The sequence below is a fragment of the Gallus gallus genome, chromosome 3, assembly GCF_016699485.2.
Source record: "Gallus gallus isolate bGalGal1 chromosome 3, bGalGal1.mat.broiler.GRCg7b, whole genome shotgun sequence".
Classification (NCBI taxonomy): Eukaryota; Metazoa; Chordata; class Aves; order Galliformes; family Phasianidae; genus Gallus; species Gallus gallus.
Genome location: NC_052534.1, coordinates 28,059,551 through 28,082,808, shown reverse-complemented (window position 1 = coordinate 28,082,808; position 23,258 = coordinate 28,059,551). Strand labels below are relative to the sequence as shown.

The 23,258-nt window shown below is 40.3% G+C and overlaps 1 protein-coding gene and 1 long non-coding RNA gene across 6 annotated transcripts in view; one reads left to right on the top strand and one right to left on the bottom strand.

The window, feature by feature from the left end:
• LOC107052917 overlaps positions 1 to 19,262 on the top strand; it is a 105,094-nt gene extending 85,832 nt beyond the window's left edge. For 2 of the 4 annotated variants that reach the window (XR_001465731.4, XR_006938820.1), the window contains exons 4-5: positions 11,125 to 15,936; positions 18,970 to 19,262. This is a non-coding gene — a long non-coding RNA (uncharacterized LOC107052917). The remainder of the gene's footprint in view (positions 1 to 11,124; positions 15,937 to 18,969) is intronic. The other 2 variants (XR_005858610.2, XR_005858609.2) reach the window with 2 other exon arrangements.
• Positions 14,656 to 23,258, bottom strand: part of LRFN2 (leucine rich repeat and fibronectin type III domain containing 2) — a 146,289-nt gene continuing 137,686 nt past the window's right edge. For both annotated transcript variants that reach the window (XM_015283807.4, XM_046939307.1), the window contains exon 3: positions 14,656 to 17,427. In XM_015283807.4, the coding sequence (XP_015139293.1) occupies positions 16,509 to 17,427 (919 nt within the window). In that variant the 3' untranslated portion in view covers positions 14,656 to 16,508. The remainder of the gene's footprint in view (positions 17,428 to 23,258) is intronic.

The following is a 23,258-nucleotide window of genomic DNA, read 5'->3' as shown; positions in this document are numbered from 1 at the left end:
TGTCCCTCACTTGTAGGAGGCCAGAGTGTCTTTTCACTGGCCTGCCTCATCTCATTATTTGTAATCTTCTGCAAGAGCCTGGTTAACCTTAAACCTTCCTCTGTCTTATAAAATCCTGTGACCTCATTGTGGAGGAGGAATGCGATCCAGTTAGTGGTTTTGCAAGCAGTGAGCCTTCACTGAGGTGAGGAGATGCAGGTGCAGTCTGTGACATTTGGCTGATAGGTAATCAGTTGACAGCAAGGAGTGATGGGTTGGTTTACTGTTCACCTCTTTCAGAATTGGGTTAAATATACCTTTGGAAAATATACAGTGATGGGCTTCTCTAGCAGCCCTGAGAAGGACTGATTGCCCTAGGGGGCCTCCTGTGACTTGTGATTTCACAGTGTCCTGTAGCTGGCTCTCAGCTCTGCCAGATGCTGTAAAAGAAACATAGAATCACCAACATTGGAAAAGATCCGCAGGATCATCCAGTCGAACCATTCACCCATCACCAATAGTTCTCACTAAACCATGTCCCTCAACACAACATCCAAACATTCCTTGAACACCTCCAGGGTCAGTGACTCCACCACCTCTCTGGGCAGCCCATTCCAGTGCCTGACCACTCTATCAGAGAAGTAGTATTTCCTAACGTCCAGCCTGAATCTTCCCTAGTGCAGCTTGAAGCCATTCCCTCTAGTCCTATCCCTAGTTGCATGAGAGAAGAGGCCGACCCCCAGCTCACTACAACCTCCCTTCAGGTAGTTATAGAGAGTAATAAAGTCTCCCCTGAGCCTTCTCTTCCCCAGACTGAACAATCCCAGCTCCTTCAGGTACCCTCTCCTTTCCATGCAGAGCAGACTATTCTGTTTTACATATGATTTTACACTTCTTAGTCTGTCACTCATGGTTTGACAACATTGGAAGATTATGGGATGACCACCTTCAAAAAGATAACGTTTGAACCCAAGATCAGGCTGGTTTGTGATTTTGGTCATTAATTGTTCAGAGCAAGATCAGGTATTCTACAAAATTTAAGATTGTTTATGATTTCTGTCTTGGAGGAAAAAAAAAACATCTTTTGCTCCAAGAGAATAGGAATGTCAACAGTAGTCAAATACTAGAGGTACAGTATAGGTTGTTTAGGCCTTCTATATCCACAGCATTGAGATGAAAAATGAGTCCAGGAGACACACAATGAAAAGTTTAAAGTGTGAAAGAGAGCTACGTGGTTCATCTACTGAATTTGAAAAGTGAAATCAATTGTCTGAATAATTTTGTAAATCTTATTTGTCTTCAGTTAGGTGGCATAGATACCTTTGTATACACCCTATCTGTCCTAATGAGGCTATGACCACAATGTGAAGCAGGAAAACAATGTGAATAACATATTAGTTGAGAGTCCCTCCTGTTAGGATGAGCTTCTTGATTCATGAACCAGATCTTGCTTTTCAGGATAATCTAAATATACAGGATTCAATACTATGTAACCATAGTATAACATTAATCCAAGGGACTGGGGAAAGTTCTTCAGGTAATCTGGGCTTTGTGATATTCTAGGCAAAAAAAAAAAAAAAAAATCTTGATATTTCTGCATGAATGGAAGCTGTAAATTTGTATCCTCTGCCACCAGCATATTGCAGTTCTGGCCACCAAACTTCTTTAGCTTTCCTCAACTAGCTAATCCAACTAAACTAACCTTGTGATGTTATGGACTGAGGCAGGGAAAATAACTGCATCTTCTGACCCCTCTGTCAGGTTCCCTTCTGAATGGTATATTCATATGTCACTGAATTCAACTGTTGTCCTAGAAATGGCAAAGGAAGTCTGATCCTAAAAGGTTAACAAGAAAAATTTAAAATTCCCTGAGACCCAGCAAATACACAATGCTCCTGTTTGGGAGACAACCCCCAGAGCTCCACTGTGAAGTAATCTGCAAGTGATTGTGCTGGACAAACCTATTTTGTTTCTCTTGATATCAAGATCAAAGTTGGGAGTACAATTCTTTGTACATTTTAATACATAAATCCCTCCTGCTTCAGAGGTATCCACTTAAAAGAGTGGTGATACATACGTAAAAGTATATGTCTATTTAAAATATTACATTTCCCAGAAAGCAATCATAACAAAGTGCAGAATAACCTTTTAAAAGGTGAATCCGAGGGGGATAAACTTAGCAGTTAAAGATTCAAATTCCCATACACCAGTTTGAGATGAACTTAACTTCAAGAGACCCAGCTCTGATCACACGTGCTCATTGCTCTTGACTTTAATTTCACTCTTCTGCTGCACAGTAAGGAAGAGAAGAAAGTCGTGAGGAATCCATGTGAACCAGACTTGATGTACTATCAGACCCTTAACTGATGCCTCTGTAAAATGCTCTCAAAGCTAAAAAATACATAACCCTGGCAGGATCTCCATGGTTTCATAGGAGGAGAGCTATTATACAGCATTTGCCCTAAAACACAGCCCTCATTCTCAGGGCACTGTCTCTGGTCAATGAAAGGCTGCAAAAACTTTACTCCTTTTTTAGCTGAACACAGCAGAATTCCCTCCTCCCTCCCTTCAGCATCTCGGCTGTACTCTGGAGGTAGCTGCTGACGGCAAGTTTGTGATAGCATAACAGATAGCATAACATAACAGTGATGTATGAGATACGAAAATGAAGAGACCTGTGCAAAACACCACTGCTGCATATGTAAGTCAGTAGGCTTTCCCTTCTGCCATACCTTGCTGTATTCTTGTTTTCCTGTCTCATACTGACCTGCCTTATGCTGGTCTTGCAGAACTAAGATACTGATCCTTGAAACCTTTTAGATACCCAGTGGCCATTAAGAAGACTAAAAGATACCTGAAGGACTTCTAGGAGCAGTGCCTAAAGTTCTTGTCTTTTTAAAAAGAAGTATGCATTTGGGAAGAATGAAAGGTGTAGGCAATGAAGATGAAGAGGTGATAAACAACAATTAGTGCAGAGCATCTGTGTTCATCTCTCCCCTCTGACACTGCCACCATCAGTCACCTTGGTCATTTTTTGCTTCTTTAGCACAGAAGAATGAGAATGCTATAAAAACAGTTCAGCAGATTGGCACTGGAGGTGGACATAATTACTACATATATATGAATATATACATAGTTTTATTTATCAAAGTTAGTTGTATTCCAGACATGTCTGAATTGCCCATATATTTTCATAAACAAAGAAAGACAAAGCTGTCTGGTCACCAAGTATTCAATGCTGGGCAGAGAATATTTACTTTTATATAAATATCTAACAGAAATAAGAAGCACAGTAAATCAAAACAATTTGGATGTCTATATGTAAACAAAGAGAAGGGAAGAGAGCTCAATGGAGGTGATGGTGTGCTTCACTTCCATAATTTCTTACTGTAAGTTATAGGAAATACCTGTGGAAATCCACTGGAGTCTCTCTCTTGCTAGCAGTGTTCTGAGGACTGTGTTTCGATTTGATCTTCTGGCAACATTCTCTTTTGCCTTAGCTCCTGAAATCTGTACACTCTGTTGCACAATAGTTGATTGAGTACATGTCCTGTGTGGAGACTACTGAAGAAATGTATTTTCACAGAAGTTGGGGGGAGGGGAAACTGTCTTTGCAATCAGCTGCACAGCACAAGCCTCTTTTTTGCCTGCATGCCATCCCCTACACATGGAGAAATTTCCACCCAGTCTCTCTCCAGGGTTTCTTGCTAAGCTCAGTCCTGTCCAGCAATCAAGGCTTGGGACCCTGCTATCATAGTTGTGGGGACCGTCAAGAAATCAGGAGAACTATAAAAAAAAGCAATAGATTACCTCCCAGAAATCTGGGTAGTCTCATACTTCTACATTCTGCAGAAGATCCTAAAAAGTCAGTGTAGTTTGAATTCATAAAAAGGCTCTCATTTCAGTCATGCTTTTTTAAGTGTTGTAGTCTGTCCAGTGATTTTTAAGCACTGGGACCAGAAGTTGAGTCTCACATGGTGTAAGAGAAAGGAAGGAGTTGTAGAAGAGAGACCATGTCAACAAACATCTAGTGGTTTGTTCTTCTGTCCTCTCTCAAGAGAATGAGTTTTTTAGGTCACTGTAATGCTACAGTATGATGGAAAATCTCTGGGCAGCTGGTCTGGTGGTTGGTGACTCTGCACATAGCAGGGGGGTTGAAACTCAATGGTCATTGTGATCCTTTTCAACGTAGGCCATTGTATGAGTCTATGATAATACTGCGATAATAGCAGGGTGGCAAAGTCTTTGGCTGCAGCAAATGAGGACAAGCTGAAATGCAGCAGCTGCAGATAAAGAAATGAAGGAGAAAAACAAACAAAAAAAACCACCACCAGCAACAAACTGCTTACCTTTGGAAGGCCTTGGGTAGGCAGGGATCTCCAGCAAGATATGCTTGCCTCCACTGCCAACCTTTAAATGAGGTCTGGGATGAGGTGGATCCTGGCTCCACTCCTTCCAGTCACTCAGGGGCATTGCATGTACCAGAGCTCCCCTGGATTAGCCCTGCCTTCCCACCAGGTGCTCAATCATTGGTTCAAGCCATGACTTGGCATTTTCTCTACAGTCACCAATTTTATTCTTACGTACCTGAGGTCAGATTATTCATTTGGGATCAATTGGCAGAAGTCTCCATGAGATTTTACCCATGTATACTGAGAAGTTTCCCTAATGTCTCTGGTGTTTCTTCACTATGTTTTAAGAGAATTCTACCCTTGAGAAGGCAGTGTGGTCTGAAAAAAATAGGAGTGAGGTAAAACTTGAATGCAGTCTAATTCACATGTTCTTATAAAGTCTTGTAGACTTCTCTCTACAAACCATTAGGTCCTAATTGCCTCACTAATGTTATTTTATATTGTAACTGCAGCTCCCAACTCCTGATATTATGGCACCCAATGGAATGAAAGTAGGCACTTAGCTTTACCATGTGCTCTACTGTAACCTTTTCAGTCCGTGATTATTATTCTGTCAACGCACACTTGTTCATTATTACTTAAAGGTGTCATCCCTTCCACGAGGACAACATACTACTGTGTAAATTAGAGCCATAAGTAACCTGGCTCAGTGCTGAAGCAAATGCCTTTCCTCTGACAAGCTATGAATTAAGGGCTTCTCTTGTCCCTGTGGAAGGAGTCTCTCTCCTTCGTTCCTAATAAGGACGATGCTGAGATGGATTTAAAAGGTTCTTTTCTGTGAAAAGGGTTGATCTGTGATAATCTCCTATAATCTGAAGACTAGGAGCAAACTCAGCACTAGGCCTGGATTGTAAATCCACTTTCTTTCTCTCTTCTCTCTTTTTTTTTTTTTAATTTCAAAACTCTTAAATACAGCCCTTCCTCTCCTCTTCCATAAGGGACATTAAGGAAATGCCTTTCCAATTAAGATTCAAATTGGATTAATTATTATTAATCTCAGTTCCAGTAATTGCATTCCTTCTTCACAGCCCTTTTAGAAATTATACAGTTAGGCTACAGACTGCATATTTGCAATATATGCTACCCTTACGGTTGATTTTCTTCCTCTGTGCATGCAGCAGATGTTATGCAGTTCAGGAAACATCATTATTTTCATTTTAACTGACCATTAAAGCTCTTAGAATTACATTTTCCAAGTAAATCATTCAATGAACTTGATTTGTTCTGTTCTTGTTTTGTTTTCATTCATGAATTACTTCTGAACTACCCTAATTTTAGCAAATATTTGTATAATTTGCACATCATTTTGGAGGAAAACATGTTATTCTAGGATTTATGCTTATATTGCTAATTTCAGCTATTACATTCCCCATATAGCCATTTGTGATAGATCAAATGTTATTACTGCTACTCCCTTGCTGGATGAGAATAACTTTTTCTATGGCCCAGTAATGAAGAAGACATGATGAACAGCAAATAATGAATGGAGAATACTTGTACTCATGTGGGAGTACTATATGCTAATACAGGCAGTGGTAAAAGGGCCATTCCCCACACATTCATATGAATGAAAAATAAGTGACATGAATATACATTAATTGAAGATAACACAGGATAGGCAAGCTATGCTGGTACCAAACAAGTTATGAGTCTGGCTGGATTTTCACCATTGCAGGTGGTAAAGAGAGCCTGATTTCCTCATCAGCTGCTTTTCAACAAGTAAAAAGTATCAGGGAGAAAAATAGTTAAAAATAGACTTTTACCAGCACAGGAAAAGACCATGGCCCAGCTGTTTTGGGGAGGTCTACTCAACAAATCTTGTTGAGTGCGCTGAGGATGACAGAAAAGGAGACAAAAATGTAGACCTGAGGAAGCACTGTTGCAACCTGTAAAGCTGCTGTAATCTATATAGGTCTCTAGCATTGATTATATTGCCTGGGAGGTTATGAGGCTGGCTAAGGTCAGGAAAAAACACAGATCTATCTCTGTCCAGCATATTTGGGGCTGAAATTTTGTGTAGAAAGCATATATGAATATTTCTGTGAAGATTTATTTCATATTTAGCTTTAATACATAGAATCATAGAATTGCTTGAGTTGGAAGGGAGCTTTGAAAGTCATCTGCTCTAACATCTCTGCAGTGAACCTGGACACTTACAGATCACATTGCTGAAAGCCCAGTCCAACCTAGCCTTGAATGTCTCCAGGGATGAGGCATCCACTACCTCCCTAGGTAACCTGTTCCAGTGCTTGACTATTTACCATAAACTTCTTTTTTAATATCCAATATAAATCTCTTCTCATTTAGTTTGAAACCACTTCCTCTTGTCCTATCACAGTATACTCAGCTAAACAATCTCCCATTCTTTCTTCTAGCCTCCCTTTAGATACTGAAAGGCTGCTCCCAGGTCTCCCTGGAGCCTTCTCCTCTTCAGGCAGAACAGCCTCACCTCTCTCAGCTTGTCATCGCAGGGGAGATATTCCCTCCTCTGGACCATTTTTGTAGCCCTCTTCTGAAAGCGCTTCAAAAATTATCCCACTGCAAATTGTAGATTTTTCTTGGTGCGTTCTGAAGAGGATTTGGCCAAACAGGATTTCATGCTAAACAAGAAGTGCAGTTGCTTGTAATCACCACAAGTAATGTGGGTAAGGGGAACACTTCACAATGCTTTCTATTTACAGAAATGGTGTTAGGTATACATATATTAACTGGATATATAATAATTAGCTTATTAGAACTAGTCTCAAAAATAGCCAGAAGGGTATGGGAACCTCTCCTCACTAAAATGAGATCCAGGTCACCTGTCCTAGAGATTAACTGTGAAGCTTATCACCAGGTGTAATCCATATTAATGTCATACACAATTTAACCGTAGTGGCATTAGCAGTAAATCTAACATACCTGACATAGTAATACCTTTCAGCTGTTTGAAATCTGGGTCACCAATTTGATATTTCCAATGGAGACAAAAAAAGGCTATAGGCTGTTTTCTATATGAAACAATGACAAAACAGTGGGTCAGTGTTTTCACTGTTTAAGTTTGGGTTGTTTTTTTTTTTTTCTAAAATTGTCCAGAAATAGCCATTGCTGAGCTAATCAAGAGTGAAGAGCTAGCAAGCCCCTAAATTCTGAAATATGTTCATCCCATCTCTTGGAAGAGCACTGAGTGGTGACAGATGCTTCTCAGAAAACCTGGGTCTTCAGTCTGTGAATGACGAAGGAGCTCCATTCAGTTAATTATTTTTTTTTTACACTGAATAATTCAAATATTGGTCTCTGGAGACAAAAACAAATATAGCAGGGTAACTGAGAAAGGAATGTGGCCAGAAAGTGTATCAGCTGGATTCAGCATGTTTGTTCTCAGTGATGCACTATTACTTCATCTTGTTACAGAATCACAGAATTGTAGGCAGCTCTGGAGGTAAATCAAGTCCAACCCCCTGCTAAGTTAGCTTCCCTACAGCAGGTTGTGAAGGAGGGCATCCAGGCAGATTGTGACTGTCTTCGGAGAAGGAGATTCCACAACCTCTCTGGGAAGCCTGTGCTAGCATCAACGGGGCCTAGGTGTACAGCAGATAAAAAAAAAATCCTCTCTCCTGAAATCAAGTGATAAATTAGTGAAGACAGGGAATGGAGGAGGTAAGAAACATGGTGAGGAGGAGGTTCTGATTCCCAGAAGGCCAATCTAGATAGCAGAAGCAGGGTCCTTCCGCTTCTGTAAACTACTCTCACCAAGGAAGGATAAGTTCCTCAATCCCATTCAACCTTACACTCAGTGATCTTTCCTGGAGGAAGTCCAGCTGAGGCGGCTCTGACCTGCAGACTCCAGCCAGCCTTGCCTGCCAGCAGCACACTGATCTGGGTGCCCAGCAGGTTGCAGATAGCTGTAGTCCAAGTGTTGCAGCCAAAGCTGCTTTGCTGTCATCTGTATGCATGACTTCTAATCAATGCTAACCATTAGCCAACATTCAGCATATCACAGACAGTTACGTTTCAATCATTTGAATCTGCGTAGTAATTTTGGATCTGTTTGTGTAGCAACCCAACCAAATAGCAAGCTGAGGCTCTCTGGCAGCTGTTGAAAGCATTTGTACTAATGGATCGCATTTTCATGCACCTACTGAGCTTGGCACTGACCTTCCAACTTAACTGTAAAGATCCACAATCCCATTGAGCTTTCTTTGACAGAAATCTGTCATCTTTTGTCCTCTATTGAATAGGAAGACAGCCTTCTAGGGACAGCAGCTTATCTGGACAGAATTGGTACTATACTGGATTTTTTCTGTGTCTTCTCCATATAGCACTATACAATCTGGCACAGTGAAATGAAGTGTCTTGAAAGATGAGTTTATTTTTCTATACAAGTTTTGCATTATATCTAAAGTGGTATTTGAATGGAAGAGAGAATGGATGGTCTTTTGTTTCACAAAATCAAGTGAGAAAGGTACTTCTTGAAGTGATGGTGGTTTCTGTTGGTTGGTTTGGTTTCTTTTGTTTCTTTCTTCTTGTTTCTGTTTTATGGCACAGTTTTTGGTTTGATATAGTTGCTACTGATTCTGTTGTTGCTGTTGCTGTACACTTTTGCCTGTATTTAGTGAAATATTAAGACACACAGGAGGTATACTCTGGCCTTCTTACAGATGAGGACTTTTGCCATCATCCCCACAAATACACATCTGTGCATTTCCAAACTCCTACAACCCACTCCCAGATGACAGGGGATTTATCTCAAAGTCAGGTTAGACAGGCTCAGAGGCAGAAGCTCTGAAACAAGAAGAGTAATTCGAAAATCACTTTTGTTCCAGTTTTGATTGCCAGGGTATGAATTTTGGAAGAAATTCTCTGTTTCCTTATGGAGATTAGGATAAAGGCTCAGTCTTTCGGGCTCTGAGGCAAACATTTAGGGAGTTTTCCTGAAATGACCATTGCCAAAATCTATCTCAGGATACTGAAATAGAGAAATGTATTGCACTAGTGGGGTATAACATGTTCTTACATGACCATGCCTCCTGTTCATGCTGTCATCTGTGCAGTGGTCCCTTTCTGGGTATCCACTTCATCGTCAGCCTTTATGTGCGACACCTATTCCAGCAGTGACCAGCATGCATCTGTCTGCTGCAGTAACATCTGGATCATGTTAGTCCAATGAGTGCCATTTTTCTGTCTATAGTACATCAGATTTGTGGGCCTAGTTATTTGAAGTTTCACATCTCTGAATCATGTTCAAAGGAAGGAAGATTAACACATCCTCTCTCTGGATTTCTGTTTCATCCTCATTACCATAGAGTAAAAAGTAGATATTTCACAGCATGCAGCCTTGCCTATGCCTTCTCAGATGCTACATTTCATACCAATGTACCAATAACATTGGCAAAGAGAGCCAACATCCCTGAAACAATAGAGTCTGTTTTTCAGTCTGTGCAGACAAGTATCTTGTGATTAACAGCTTGTTATTAAAATATTTCTGAATTGAGGATAGAAGTATTAATACTTTCAAAATAAATTAGTTCCATTGAAAGAAGCTTGAGATGTATCATGAGAGGCATCCATTCAATTTATCATTGCTTGACAAATACTATGGGCAAACATAGCAGTTTAACACTGTTAGAACTTCCTGGCACATTCGCTTGGAGCTCTGTCTTTTTGTAGCCAAACTTATTTGGAAAATTTCAGCCAAAATGATTCTGTTGTTTGCAAGAGAAAAAGCAGGAAAAAAAATATGTTCCTTTTTCTTATATTAAAAAACAAAACAAAACCGGAGAGAGAGAGCATGAGATACTTTTTGAAATGTTTTTGTGGCGTTTGTGCTTTGAAGTCCAGCCTGGATAATTTGCAAGTGGTGGGACACTCTCTTAGATGTGCCTTGTGCTACTCTTCGAGAAAGTTGCAGAGACCTGCCCTAGTCAAAAGCCTGCAGAAAACATCCGTAGTGTACATGCACCATAAAGACCTCATGAGATTTGTCAGTAAAAATTTGTAGAGATTATGCATTCTTCATCTCATCACAGCTCCTGAATATGTTCTCACTACATATGTATCACCCTTATAACGGAGCAACTGAACTGGTTACAGCTATGAGCTATGGGTTTTCCCTGCCCATGGTGGCTGGACGCTACAATAGCACTGGAGCTTAGAGCTTACCTCTCGTATGTTCTCTATAGTTCCCTGGACAACTACCAGGAATCATGGAGGGGGTGAAAAATGGATATGGCAGTAGAAAAAAAGATTAGACTAAAGCCAAAAATGTGATAAAACTCTAGGTAATAAACATTAGATGCATTCTTGGGGTTTGTGAGACTAAGGGTTTTTAAGCTATAAAGATGAGGAGTGCTTAAATGCACTTGTTTGGAAAGACCAAATGAGCCCTATGTCTTTGGTGGCATTATCAGTGATGTTTTTTCTTTTCCCATCAAAATTGCCTGCACAAATGTTGGGAAATACAAAAAAGTCACTAATGGCTGACCATTCAATAAATTCCAGGTGTAATGTGAATCTTGTGGGTAAGTGTGCAGGAAGTCTCTACTTCTAAGGTTAAATATACTACTGCACAAATCCCCGTCTGCTGCAGGTCTTGTCCTCCCCTGCAGATTGTCTGATGCCAGCTTCTGTACTGGCACGGCCGGGGGTTGACTCCCTTGTTACTGATCTGCACAGTATCAAGAACAATCAAACTGTGATGACCAACCCTGCAATGTGACAAGTAATTAATGGAGCACTCCTCTCCTGTTTCCAGACTGAAGTTCATGGATTGTCAAGCCAGAATGCACTTTCTCCTAGTAGAGGGTGTGGAATATCACTGTTTCTGTGTCCAGGCTCCTCTTATGACTGAGTTTAACATCTGATGCAGCTGACTGATCCTCCCAAAATCCCAGCCAGCCAACAAACAAAAGAATCAGCTTGTCAGCACAACCAGGAACAGTGAATGCAAAACAGTAGGTGCCTGTGGTTTGCTTGTCTTCATGCAAAACAGAAATCCTCACTTATTTATAGCATGTGGTGGAAGAATCAGGTGAATGAGTGCCCTAATACAGGAGCTGAGTCTCTGCTGCGATCGTATGAAATCCCTCACCTTCAGTTAAGTTCTTGAAGTGCTGAACTCTACCAGCTGGGATGAGATGCAAATTATCAATTAATTTTCCTAGAAATAGGAGGTTTTTGGTCTCTTTTTCATCTCATTAGTATTTCATTAAAAGAAAAGAAAGAAGTTCCATCATTACCAAACAGGCAAATCTGTGTATAACTAACCATAAAGTTAAAGAGCACAACATAGACATGTGTGCATGTGTTTACATAAACATGTATGCATGAATACAAATGCAAAAACATGCTGATATATCTGTATCTCTCTATATATTTATATCTGTGGCATTTGCCATCTGTTAGCAGTGTAATACTGGAAATAAGCATCTGGCACTGTTTCATATAGTAGGGCCTTTTGACAGCTGATGCTAGGGAATGCTGTACCTTTGGGGATTACCAAGTAATTAATTAGGAGTAGGTAAACATACTGCAGAACACGAAATTCCTATACTGAAAGCAAGAGTGTCAAGGTACTCTTAGATTTATTTTTCATCTGGCCTAAAGCCTAACATCAGATCTAATGCTTTTTGGCAGGATGCCCTGACTGTTTTTAGGGCAACTTTTGTTAAAAATGAACTACGAAAGATGTTAATAATGTTACTTGTTAATTTTGCATCCACATTATTATTGCAACTCCACATTTGCCCAGGTAGTCAACTATAAACACCGAAAACAGTGCAGAGAGAATCATCGAGAAAGGTTCCAGAGAAATAAACTACAAGAAGATGTGTGCTGCATGAACCATATGGTATACTATGTGTTACCCATGGGTTAATGGGTACAGAGTGCTAGAAACAGATGTGACATTTCAGCTATTCAAAGGCTAAAACGTTTTCTTCCTTATCAGATGGAATTATTCATTGGCTTCCAGGTTCAAAAGTGTTTAAATCATTGCTGCTTTTACTGCACTCAGTCAGACACCTGCAAGGGCTCTTTCTGGTCATATGTCTTTGCAACCCTTTCCTAGGTGGACAGTGTGAATGAAACAAGCAGTCTCCTAGAACACTATTTTCTTCTGTTTCCAGAGCAAATCAATCTCATGGTGTGGGATATGAACAACTTTAGCTAAGGAAATGGTACAGCCTTTCAATCTTGCATCATGTAAAGCCAAGATACTTTTCATTGCTTTGTTGTTATGTGTTGATTTTTGAATGAATTAGTCAAAATTGTAGCCAGGAATTGGATAGAGATTAGAAACTTAAATCATCTTCCCCAAGGGGGAAGGGAAAAGCATATCAGTTGCTGTCATGTAGAGCTGGCAGTCAGAAAAGACATTTGAAACAAGAAATACAGTCCAAGTCATGAAATGTGTAAGGAGGACAGAAATTGTAAGTAAATAATCTGATCTGCTTTGCTACAGTTCCATATGTACACCGACAGACACATACACACACATAGATTTTCGTGTTCAAATTGACCATTTGGTTCCTAGCAAATGCCATGTCATGTGCGCTCCATCTCATCATGAGTTTCAGAAATGCCCATTTTGTCATCTTTTTTAATAGTCTCCAGGATGATATTTTGGAGATTCAGACGTGGTGTTTGGTTTTTTGTTTTGTTTTGTTTCGTTTTGTTTCGTTTTTTGTCAGCATTAACTGTGAACAGATTTTCACAGTGGAATCATATCCCGTTCTTTCAATAAATGATACATCAAAATTAGAATAAAAGTTTGTGTCACTATGATACAAGAAGCTCAGCTCCTCAACCAGGTATGGAGAACATGTATTGCACTCAGAAAAGTGGGTATGTGTACATAATTTTACTAGCTACTGATATGTAGTTGCCCTCAGAAATGGAGCAAGAAATAATCTCTGCCATAGAACAGCAATTTGGAGAAATAATCAAATCCAGAGGTGCTGAATGAGATGCACCTGTGAAAACTGAGGCAAATATACAGGCTGGCAGAACTTGATAAGCATGTGAGGGGGAGGAAATTGAGGGTCACACTCCTGCGTTAGCAGTTAGGGCATTGTTACAGGATGTAATCAAAAAGACAGCGTTGTTTTTGTACCAGGGAAGCTGCAGGATAATTTCAGAGGACTTGATAGCTGTGAGGGCAGGGCTATGGCTGGTGGCATGTAGACAGTGTTGTCCTATCAGGTGCCTAGGCACTGGCACCATCACACCAAGCTGGTTCCAATGTTCTCTCAGGGCTGTTCACTTGCTGATTTGTTGTGTGGCTCCCTGCCTCACATACAAGTTCCTTGGTCTTCCTCGTCCCAAATGCTGTGAGTACCAAAGGCAACAATTGTTGGGCATTCATTTCATTTTGCTCACAATGTGCAAATATGCTGATGCGGATCAAGACTCATTCATTAAAACTAAATGAACTGAAATCATGATTAACAGAAATAAATACAGCTGTTAGATTGTGCACTTTATTACCTGGGTTCTTTGGCAGCTATCCATTATTTTAAAGCAGCATCTGTTGACATACTCTAATCCTGTGTGAGAAAGTGAAATAGACGTTTCTCCTTTTAATAAAGAGTGTAAGATACTGCTTTTGAAAATTCCTGACTGCATATGCTACTAATCTTGATGATGAACTCAACAGCTAAACTAAAAGCAACCCAAACATCATGCCCAAAGGGAAGCAGCCTCATGATAAACTGTAGTTGAACCGCACCACAGCGTAATAAGGAAAAGAAAATCAATACGTGAACCTCTTTAAGAGTCTTCAGTGCAACATAAATGTAAATGTCGTTAATAGGAAGCTGCCATCTGGACAGTTGGATGATGTAGATTCTGGCAGTAGAGGTGCCATTCCTCTTGGAAAGCACAAGAAAATCAGACTTTGAAAGATGCTGCAAACAGAGTTTTACTGAATCTCTTCTGAATATATTAAAGTTGGCTGTGAGAAAAAGCTTGCAAAGCTTTCCTCTTCTTCATGTTTTGGATCCAGGCAGAGATCACTGTTCAAATACATTAGTGATATAGATCTGTACAAATGTGACCACAGAAAAAAAAAGGTCCCTTTTAAAAGATCTTTTCTCTAAAAAGGACACTGTATTCCAAAAGAGTCTGTATTATGGGATTCCTACTTTATATATGTAAAATCCTGAAGTCAGAGATAGTTTGCAGGAGAGAGAAAGCAAACATCTTTTAAGATCTTTTTTTAAATGATCACCGCTCCTTATTTAGGTTTCATAGAAGACCGCAGAACAGAAAATAAATGAAAAGCAAGTACTTTTCCCCAAGAATGTTTTTTACTGTACATTTTGTAGCAAAAAAAAAAGAAAAAGAAAAAGAAAAAGAAAAAAGGAAAAAATATTCCAATCACAGGGATGTCATTTCTAAAACTCCAAGTAGGAAACATGACAAATACAAGATCAAGTACACAGCCATGTCACAATATATCTCTGCACCTTTAAAAAAAATATACATAGAGTTTTTTTAGAGTGTTATTTGCTCTGTGCCCTGACCCTTTCCCCACATCTTTTACAAAATCATAGGAACTATGTGCAATTTCAGAATGGTTCCCAGCAGCTGATCATTGGCAGCCAACAAATTAATAAACAAGGACAGTTGCAGTAGCCACCAGAATGCTGGAAATCACAGTCAAGTCACTGAGGACAATAAAGTCACCAAGGACAATGGGCCATGTGCATTTCCAAAACCACAGCAATGCTCCCCAACAAGGAATCTGAGAATCAGTTTACAAGCCCTAAAGAGCTTATGTTCTTAGTTAGCAAATAGCTAAGGGTGAGGGACAGGGGCGCTAGGGTACTTGGGAAAGGCTGATTGTGTGCAGGAGACACATGGGAGACTCCCTGTCCTGTGACACCCAAATTTAACTTTTTATGTGGCTAATTGGGAACGTATCCAATCCCCTGAAACACACAAAAACTTACATTTCATGTGATGCTAGTGGTACAGTCAAGCTGTGTCATGGAGACTGTAGAAAGAGCTTTTGTCACAATAGGGTGGAAAACTGTGTTTTCTTTGTCAGTTGAGCAGAGAGTGACAGTGTGACCTTTGCCAGAAGCAACTGGCATTCATAATGTAGACTGTTCATGGGAGACACTTTGGTTTTCCCTTTCTTTTTCCTTTACTATGAAATCTTGATAACTACTTTTTGCATCTTTGTTAGCAAAACCCCCAGAGATACCAATAGTTGCTGCAATCTGCCTTAAGCCCTGACAAGCAGAGAATATGAAGAAGATGGAAGAAAGAGGAGGATTTTTTAAAAACTTATCAGGTCCTAGATTTTACTTTTTCTAGGACATGCAGTGGTAGTATCAGAGGTGGGTTATACAGAATTTCAGAAATTTGACCTTTGTACGTATCCTCCTTTTCATCCAGGGGATTTAGCAGGAGACTGAAAACAAAACCAAAAATACATGGAAACAGTTTCTGCTGGGAAAGAAAAAAACAGAAACCAACAAAACAAAACAGCCCAGAAGCACACACAAGGCAAAACAAAATGAAAAATCAGCAAATCCCAAACGAAAAGCCCACTCGACAGGTATTGTTATTTTCCCAGATGTCACAGTTAACGCTACAAGATAAACAATTTGCTTTAATCTGTCCCTGTGGATGCCCTGCCTGTGCATTTGAGAAAGTCACTCACAATAATAACCAGATGCATCCTAGCACCAGTCTTACATCCACGGAAGTGCATTTCTGTGGATAAAAGTAAGAGTTGCCCTTCTAAAAGAAAAAAAAAGAAAACCTTTAAAGTTAAATTTATGCTCTTAAACCCCTTTTCATCCTCTTCGTTTAATCTTGTTTGACAGTTCACCAAGAATCTGAAAAACTTTTGGAAAGCAATGATAAATACAACAGTAAATTTCTTGAAACATTCACTCATGTTTCAGCTGGGGACCGACAGGAATGGTGCCGTATGTGCCTATTCACATTGCAAGACCTTCTTTCTCTTTTAGGATCCCAATTACTTACTTATTTACCCATCTTTTTTTGCCAGTACAACTGAAAACATTTCCTCCCCTCTCTTTCCAAATGCAGCAGCAGCGTGCTACTGCAGCAAACCACAATTTATAACACATGAGTGGAGAAGATGGGGGGAGACGCTGATATTTACACTGTGCTTTCCATTACCCACTCTGAACTCCCGTAAGTCCCTTTTGCCCCTGTTAGGTCATTGTCATCGTACTGTAAAAGCATGCCATTCACCGAGAGGCTCCTCTTTGTCCAAATGTTCGTTATCTTTTTTGGATAGGTACAACACTGAGATGTAGCAAAGTCCCCCATGTCAAAAGAATGGCTACGTTTAGTTTTGCCCTCCAGAGGCAACATGAGGAGGCTGCGAAATTTGGACTCCGGCTGGCCCAGCAGTGGTTCTTTGTCCGAATGGCGGGCCGCCGTGGAAGTTCTGGAGTCTGTCGTCTCCTCCTTTTTCTGACATTTCAGTTCCAGGGAGGCAAAAGCTCCCATTAGACGGTCAATGTTGTGTTTTGATCTGGAGGGGGGCCTCCACTTACTGGACAATGTGCCCTGTTCACTTTGGAGGCTATAGTTATCACAGTCGCGGCTATTCATAGAGCTGGAAGAAGAGGAGATGCTGCTTCTCACAGACCCAGAGTTAAACTCCATAAGTTCATTCCTCACCACCACTTTGGGGTTGACTTGAGGCAGGACTCCGTTCTGAACCGGTTGTGCTCCATTTGTCTGTGAGTAGACATTGCTGACGCTGGACATCTTCCCCTGGGAGTTGTTGCAGACCTTGTAGCGGACCATGAGTATTACAATGAACACCAACAGAGTTGCCACAATGATGCCCCCAATGATCAGAATCATGGTCCCACCCAGGAAGTGGCTGTGCATCGACTGGCACTGAGGGTAGTCTTCTTTGGTGAAGAATTGGGCGCACCCCACAATATTGGTGGCAGTAAGAGTAGTGGCGGTGTCATCCCACATTGCCAGAACACAGAGGTCATAGCCTGTTCCAGAAACAAGGTTGTTTACGACAAAGGCTTTGTTTGTAGCAGGAATCATCCTTTAAGAAGAAAAAGAAAGAGGAAGATAAAAGAAAAAATACATTACTGAGGAAAACAAGGAAACAAGAGAACAGTCATGGGAACAGTGTGTGAGCTGGCAGAGAGGAGTCAGAGTCATAAAGTTCAAACAGGCATTGAAACTTCCCAGTTCCTGTGGGTCCAACAGCCCAGTATTCACGAATACAGAGGTTTTGAGGGCCACCTCTCAAACGTACAATAAAGGGAGTAAGGAAAACCAAACCAAACCAGTCTGCTGCTTTTCTCTCCTTACATGTACCTGATCTAATCTTAAATACATTCAAACCTGAACAAATAGTTCAGAATAAAAATACCTGCCTACAAAGAGCTGTTCTTTCTGAGTGTGCAAATGACCATTGCATTTGCTAAGTCTGAACCTGGCAGTCGTGACAGCGCTTCATGGGTGCCTGAACATGTACTGTATAACTCTGGCAGGTTGCTTACCTTGTGAAGACAAGAGGCTACATTTAGTTTTAATGTTCCTTGAGAATGCAGGGCAGGCAGCCTCTCCTACTTCAGAGAAAAAGAAATATTGGCATTCTCAGTGGCTGAGAATAAAACCAGAGGTACCCCTTGCCTTTTTTTCTCTTTACTGCCACATAACAACAGGCTTGAGGGAGAGAAAATAGCTGAAATTAGAAACAGTCCATTCTGACTTAGAGATGCAGATGTTTAGCACAGGCAACAACATGCAACACAGAGCAAGCTGGCATGAGTGTAACTGGGATGGTAAGGTATGGCCATAGGAAAAAGGCATACTCCTGGGAGTGCCAGGCTTTCCTAGCCTCAAAAAATTGTCACAGCACACATTACAACACTCCAAGGACCTCTCAGTGCAGTGGGAGGGAACAGACCTGCATGGAGCAGCAGCATCAGGGCACTACAAAGGTGAACATCTGATCAACTCTGCACCTGTGCATTCCTGCACTTACACATCGCATCAGCCTGGCCACACGCAAGGTTCTGGTTCCATTTTTAAAAGCAAACAAACAAACAAACAAACAATTCTGTAGGTAAAAGTGATATCGATGAGAGACACTTGGAGGATAAACTTGGCAGATTTACTCAGTGTTATATTTGAGATTCCTGTCACATTTATCATCATAATAGAGATGTTCTGCACAAACACAGATGAGCTATTCAGAATGAGGTGAGAGGACATAAAGCAGCCCTCTTGGAAAACACTGGGTTGCTAAAATGGCTACTGATAGCCACAATTGCTTGTCTCCAGTCATTTCTAATTGCCCTCCTCTCCATGTGGCTCTGACAACAACACACTGCTGCCACAACAGCATGGGGGAAACACCTGCACACGGCTGAATTGCTCAAGGAACAGTTTTGTACCATCTTCATAACTAAAATCCACAGACCAGAGCACTTATTGTTCTGTGCATTGCTGTATTTCTCCCTTCTGCCAGTTGTTATTATAGTTCACCATAGTATTATCAGGCCTGGGAATGAGTGTAACAGTGGGGCACCTATTTCATCTATTTCTGTCTGACACTTATTCTCACATTTTCCAGATGATCTGCAAGTGGGGACATACTGCAAATCTTCATGGAAGGTCTGCTGCTGCTGAACATAATGCCTCTGCACTTATTGTCAATGCAGTCCCCTGCAACCAGCTGTTTTCTTCATCTTTCCCTCGTCCCACAGACTGAGGAACTCTCCTACGGGGGTATATCATCCGTCCCACACTTTGCTCTGCTCCATTCTTATTTGTCTTCCATAGATTTCATACTGTCCCTATCCCGCAAAGGGAGCGTCTTATACACAAACCAAGGATGATACACAGAATAAAAGGATCAATCTTCAATTACATGATCTTCAGGCTCATGAGCAGTTTCACCAATTGCTTCATCTCTCCTTCTGTATTACCTAGTGCTATAGTCCACTTTCCACTCTAACTGTCAGCTACGTGCTTACAAAAAAATCTGCAGGGCATAAGTCCTTCAGAAATTGTTTCACTATGGAACATCACTGCAAAAAAATAGCACTGTTAGCAGAAAGAATAGACAGCCCTGCAAAACTGAGTCTCAGTCTTGGATCATAACTGACAAGAAACAGAGTAATAGCACCATCTGCTAGAGTGCTTCCTTCTGCTTTACACTGATTAAACACAGAGAGATCTTTTTATTCTCTGAGCAAACAGCAAACAACTGAGTTTACATAGCATATACACTTGCACATATCTTACACGAATAGAAGTATAGTGTTTCAGCTTAACAATCCATGCTAATTTATAGAGAGTGAACACTAGTAACCTTTATTGTTTACAACTTGTTTTCTTCATATCTGATTACACGCAAGCTTTCAAGGAAATGTAGCTACTTGGAACATTTCAAAGAGTGGCAGTGAGCGATAGTGGCTACGATGGAGCCAGTCCATGCGCAAAAAGAGCAGCAGTGAGGCCAAAACCATGCCTAAAACACAGATAGGGTAGTTGCCTTGAAACTTGTCATAAAAGCTCATCTTAGCCTCTGAAAGAAATGGAGTCTAAGCTCAGTCAGTCCTGGGAGCTACAGCCGTGATAATATTGCTACTAATAATAGCTTTATAAAATAGTATAGTTGTAATCCCAGTTATGGAAAAAGCAATCAACTCTCCGTGTACATCTAAAATGAAGAATTCTGGATGTTTCTGTAAATAAACTTCAAAATGTTCTTGTAAAATGTTCAAATTAACATTATTGTAAGAGAACAGCTGAGCATAGGAGTAAGCACCAAATTTAAGTCTACTAAGAGTAAAGTAATTAATCTCAGACTTAGTTTTCAAGCTTGTAGGGAAGATCTCATTTTCATATAGCTGCCAAATTGAGAGTATTTCAGTATTCTTTCTGTGCCTTACCTCGTCCTTCTCAGTCAGCCTGCCTACTAGTCAGCTTTGATGGATGACATGTCTTAACATTCCCCACACCTCAAATGCATACAGACACATTTTCACCCTGGGATACCGATGACCATTTGATTGTCCAAAGCAGGGTAGCTGCAAGATGCCACTTCAGTACATGCTCTGCTGCATAACAAGGGTATTCTCTTTTGCGGCTGCTATACACATCCAGCACTGTTAGTCACGGATCATCATGCCCAGCAGTTGGGACTCAATAGCCAGGAGCTGCCACAAAAACAAAAGGGCTCTTTAAATCTGTGGCCAGGCATTGCTGCTGAAAGGCTTTGCTCAGTCAACTCAGGGAAACTAAACACAGGAAGTTGGCTTCAGGTATTCTATTGCCTGGCTCTCTAGAGGACATTAAAAAAAAAACAGCTTTATATCTTGAGGCAATGAGCTTGATATTGTCCACCATCTCTGTGGGACATTGCAATCTTGCAGAGCTGCTTCTTATCACAGAGTGGGAGTAAAGATCTAACCTTGACATTAGCCTTTCTTTAGGGGGAAAAAAAATAAATAACTGCTGAGTAACTGCAAGAGGATAGGTGTACACTTTAAGAAGCCCAAGAATACTGAGGCCTGGGAAAGCTGTGTACTCAACTATGTTAACAGTGTATGGGTAGGGACGTAACAGTTCCCAGGAGTGGATCTAAAACCAACAAGCAGTGGATAGAGAATCCACTTAACAAAAGGCATTTAAATCTAATTGAAAGAAGAAGAAATTCAGAAATATTCTCAAATTTTTATTTTCTCCTTATGAAATTTCACTGTTTAGACTCATAAGACAGTAATTTCTGTTTTTGTCCTCCAGTTTACTTCCTTTATGGTGGGAGCAGCAGGTAAATCTGCTCCACATTGGCACTTGAATTTGCTATCTGTCTTTTTAAGGTAGATTCTGAATCATACCAGTGAAGATTAAAAATCCTCTTATAAGAACATGGCTCCTATCTCTCAGAAAACCTTGCCTTTAAGGAATGAAATGAGCAAGGAGGTCTTATACTTGACCTTCATATGGAAAAAAAAAAAGCCCTATTCTCTCACCTTTTGCCACAATAGTGTCACTTACTGGAAGAGGAGAGGGGATATGGCCAGGACTGGGGCATGGCATTTGTGTGAAAAAGTATATCGACAGACACATGCACCCATGTGAGTTTATGTGTTGTGAAGAGTTAGGAAGGTTAGAGGAAAGTTTTCAAACGTTTTACAAATACAAGGAGACTTATGTCTCACTTTCTGAAAGCACCAAATTGAGACCATGATAAAAAAAAGCACAGTATTACCACTGTCTTTGCATTCAACCTTATTTTACACCATTGCTAAAAAGTCCTTACTGTGTCCTTAAAACAAATTTATAATTATTCCCTTTAGTGAGTGGTGATATTAAGAAAATCCAAAAAATAAATGACTTAGAAATGCAGGAGAAAAAGAGTTGCTGCAAACTTCACTCATAATCCCACATCTGAGTGAGCACTGAAGCTTGCAGGCAATGAACTGGTCTGAGAATTTAAGAGATCTGCGTTTTATTCTCTACTTTATCACTTACATTGATATCAGGCTCTACTTTATCAGAAACTTTCAGTTCCTGAGAAACCATTTTGCTGTACTGTAAATCTCTTCATTTATAAAATGGGGATAATGCCAGCAATCTACTTTCAAAAGAAGCCTATAGTGTATGGGAGGAAATTAGCAGATATTATGATTACACTGGAACACACAAATGGATTCTTTTCTTCTTTGTAGCACTGGGGATTAGCAGTGAACTGCTGGTTAATACTGTGGCTATGCAAAACAGAGAAATTAGAGAAAAAACAGATTAGGCTAATTGGCTAGGCAATTCCATTCTTTTTCTCCATCCATGAGGGTTGTGATACCATCTAGTTTTAGCCTGAAACCACTTTAGTCACAGACATTGCAGAGAGACGTCAAGGCAGCTCCTTTGAGGAGGCATTTGCAACTCCCAAGACTCAGTTTTATACTGACTTGCTAGACTACATTGCTTTTCTTGAAGTCCTATTTTTGTATTGTCCAGGGCTTTTCGTTATCTACACTGCAATACAATTTATCCTTTTCTTTTTAATTGAATAGCAGGCATTTGAAATGGAATGTCATGTGAATTTGCTTAGAAACATATTTGCTGTGCCAAAGCTGCTTGACCCAACCTCTTCCTGCATGATTTTACCTCCTCAAGTCATGCCATGCTGGTATGAAATGCATCCCAGGACAGATGCCTCACAAGGAATGGTTCATGTTTCTGCTGGCACATTCTATTTGCCTTCAGAGTAGCTCCAGAAAGCTGCACACTCAGAATGATTCTTGGAATATTTTAACACCTGATCAATGGTATAAAAATCATTCCAGCAATCATATCAAGACCTTGGCAGTATAAATGAGAAATGTTTCTGTAAACTCATTAATTTGTCGAGATAAATGTGACCTATACTCTAATTATGAAGTAACTGCAGTGCTTAACATTGTCGCCATGCTCTAAAGTATGTAATGAAGAAGGAAGTAGGGAGAGGAAGAAAGGTGGCGAGGTGAAATAGCTAGGGTTCTGTAAAATCTAATCCTAGCTAACTTTGTGTACTTACTTAAAGTTCCTCAAACACAGAGTTGACTGTACATAAGAAGTGCAAAATACTGCTTTGATTACTCTCAGAACAAGAAATTGATCCAGAAAAGGTTAATATTGGAATCTGACTGATTTTCATTAGTGAAGATCTTTCAGCAAAACAAAAACAATCAGAAAAATAGTGAGGTGAATTAGGAGGGTGGAAAGAGATCAAATAGTGGACAGATATTGAGAGGAAGACTAGAAGGATCTAAAAAGCAGTGAAATTTCACATATGATTTATTACCTGGAGGAGAGAGCAATTAGTTGACAAATGTGGATTGCACAATTGGCACTGATTTGTGATTTTCTTGA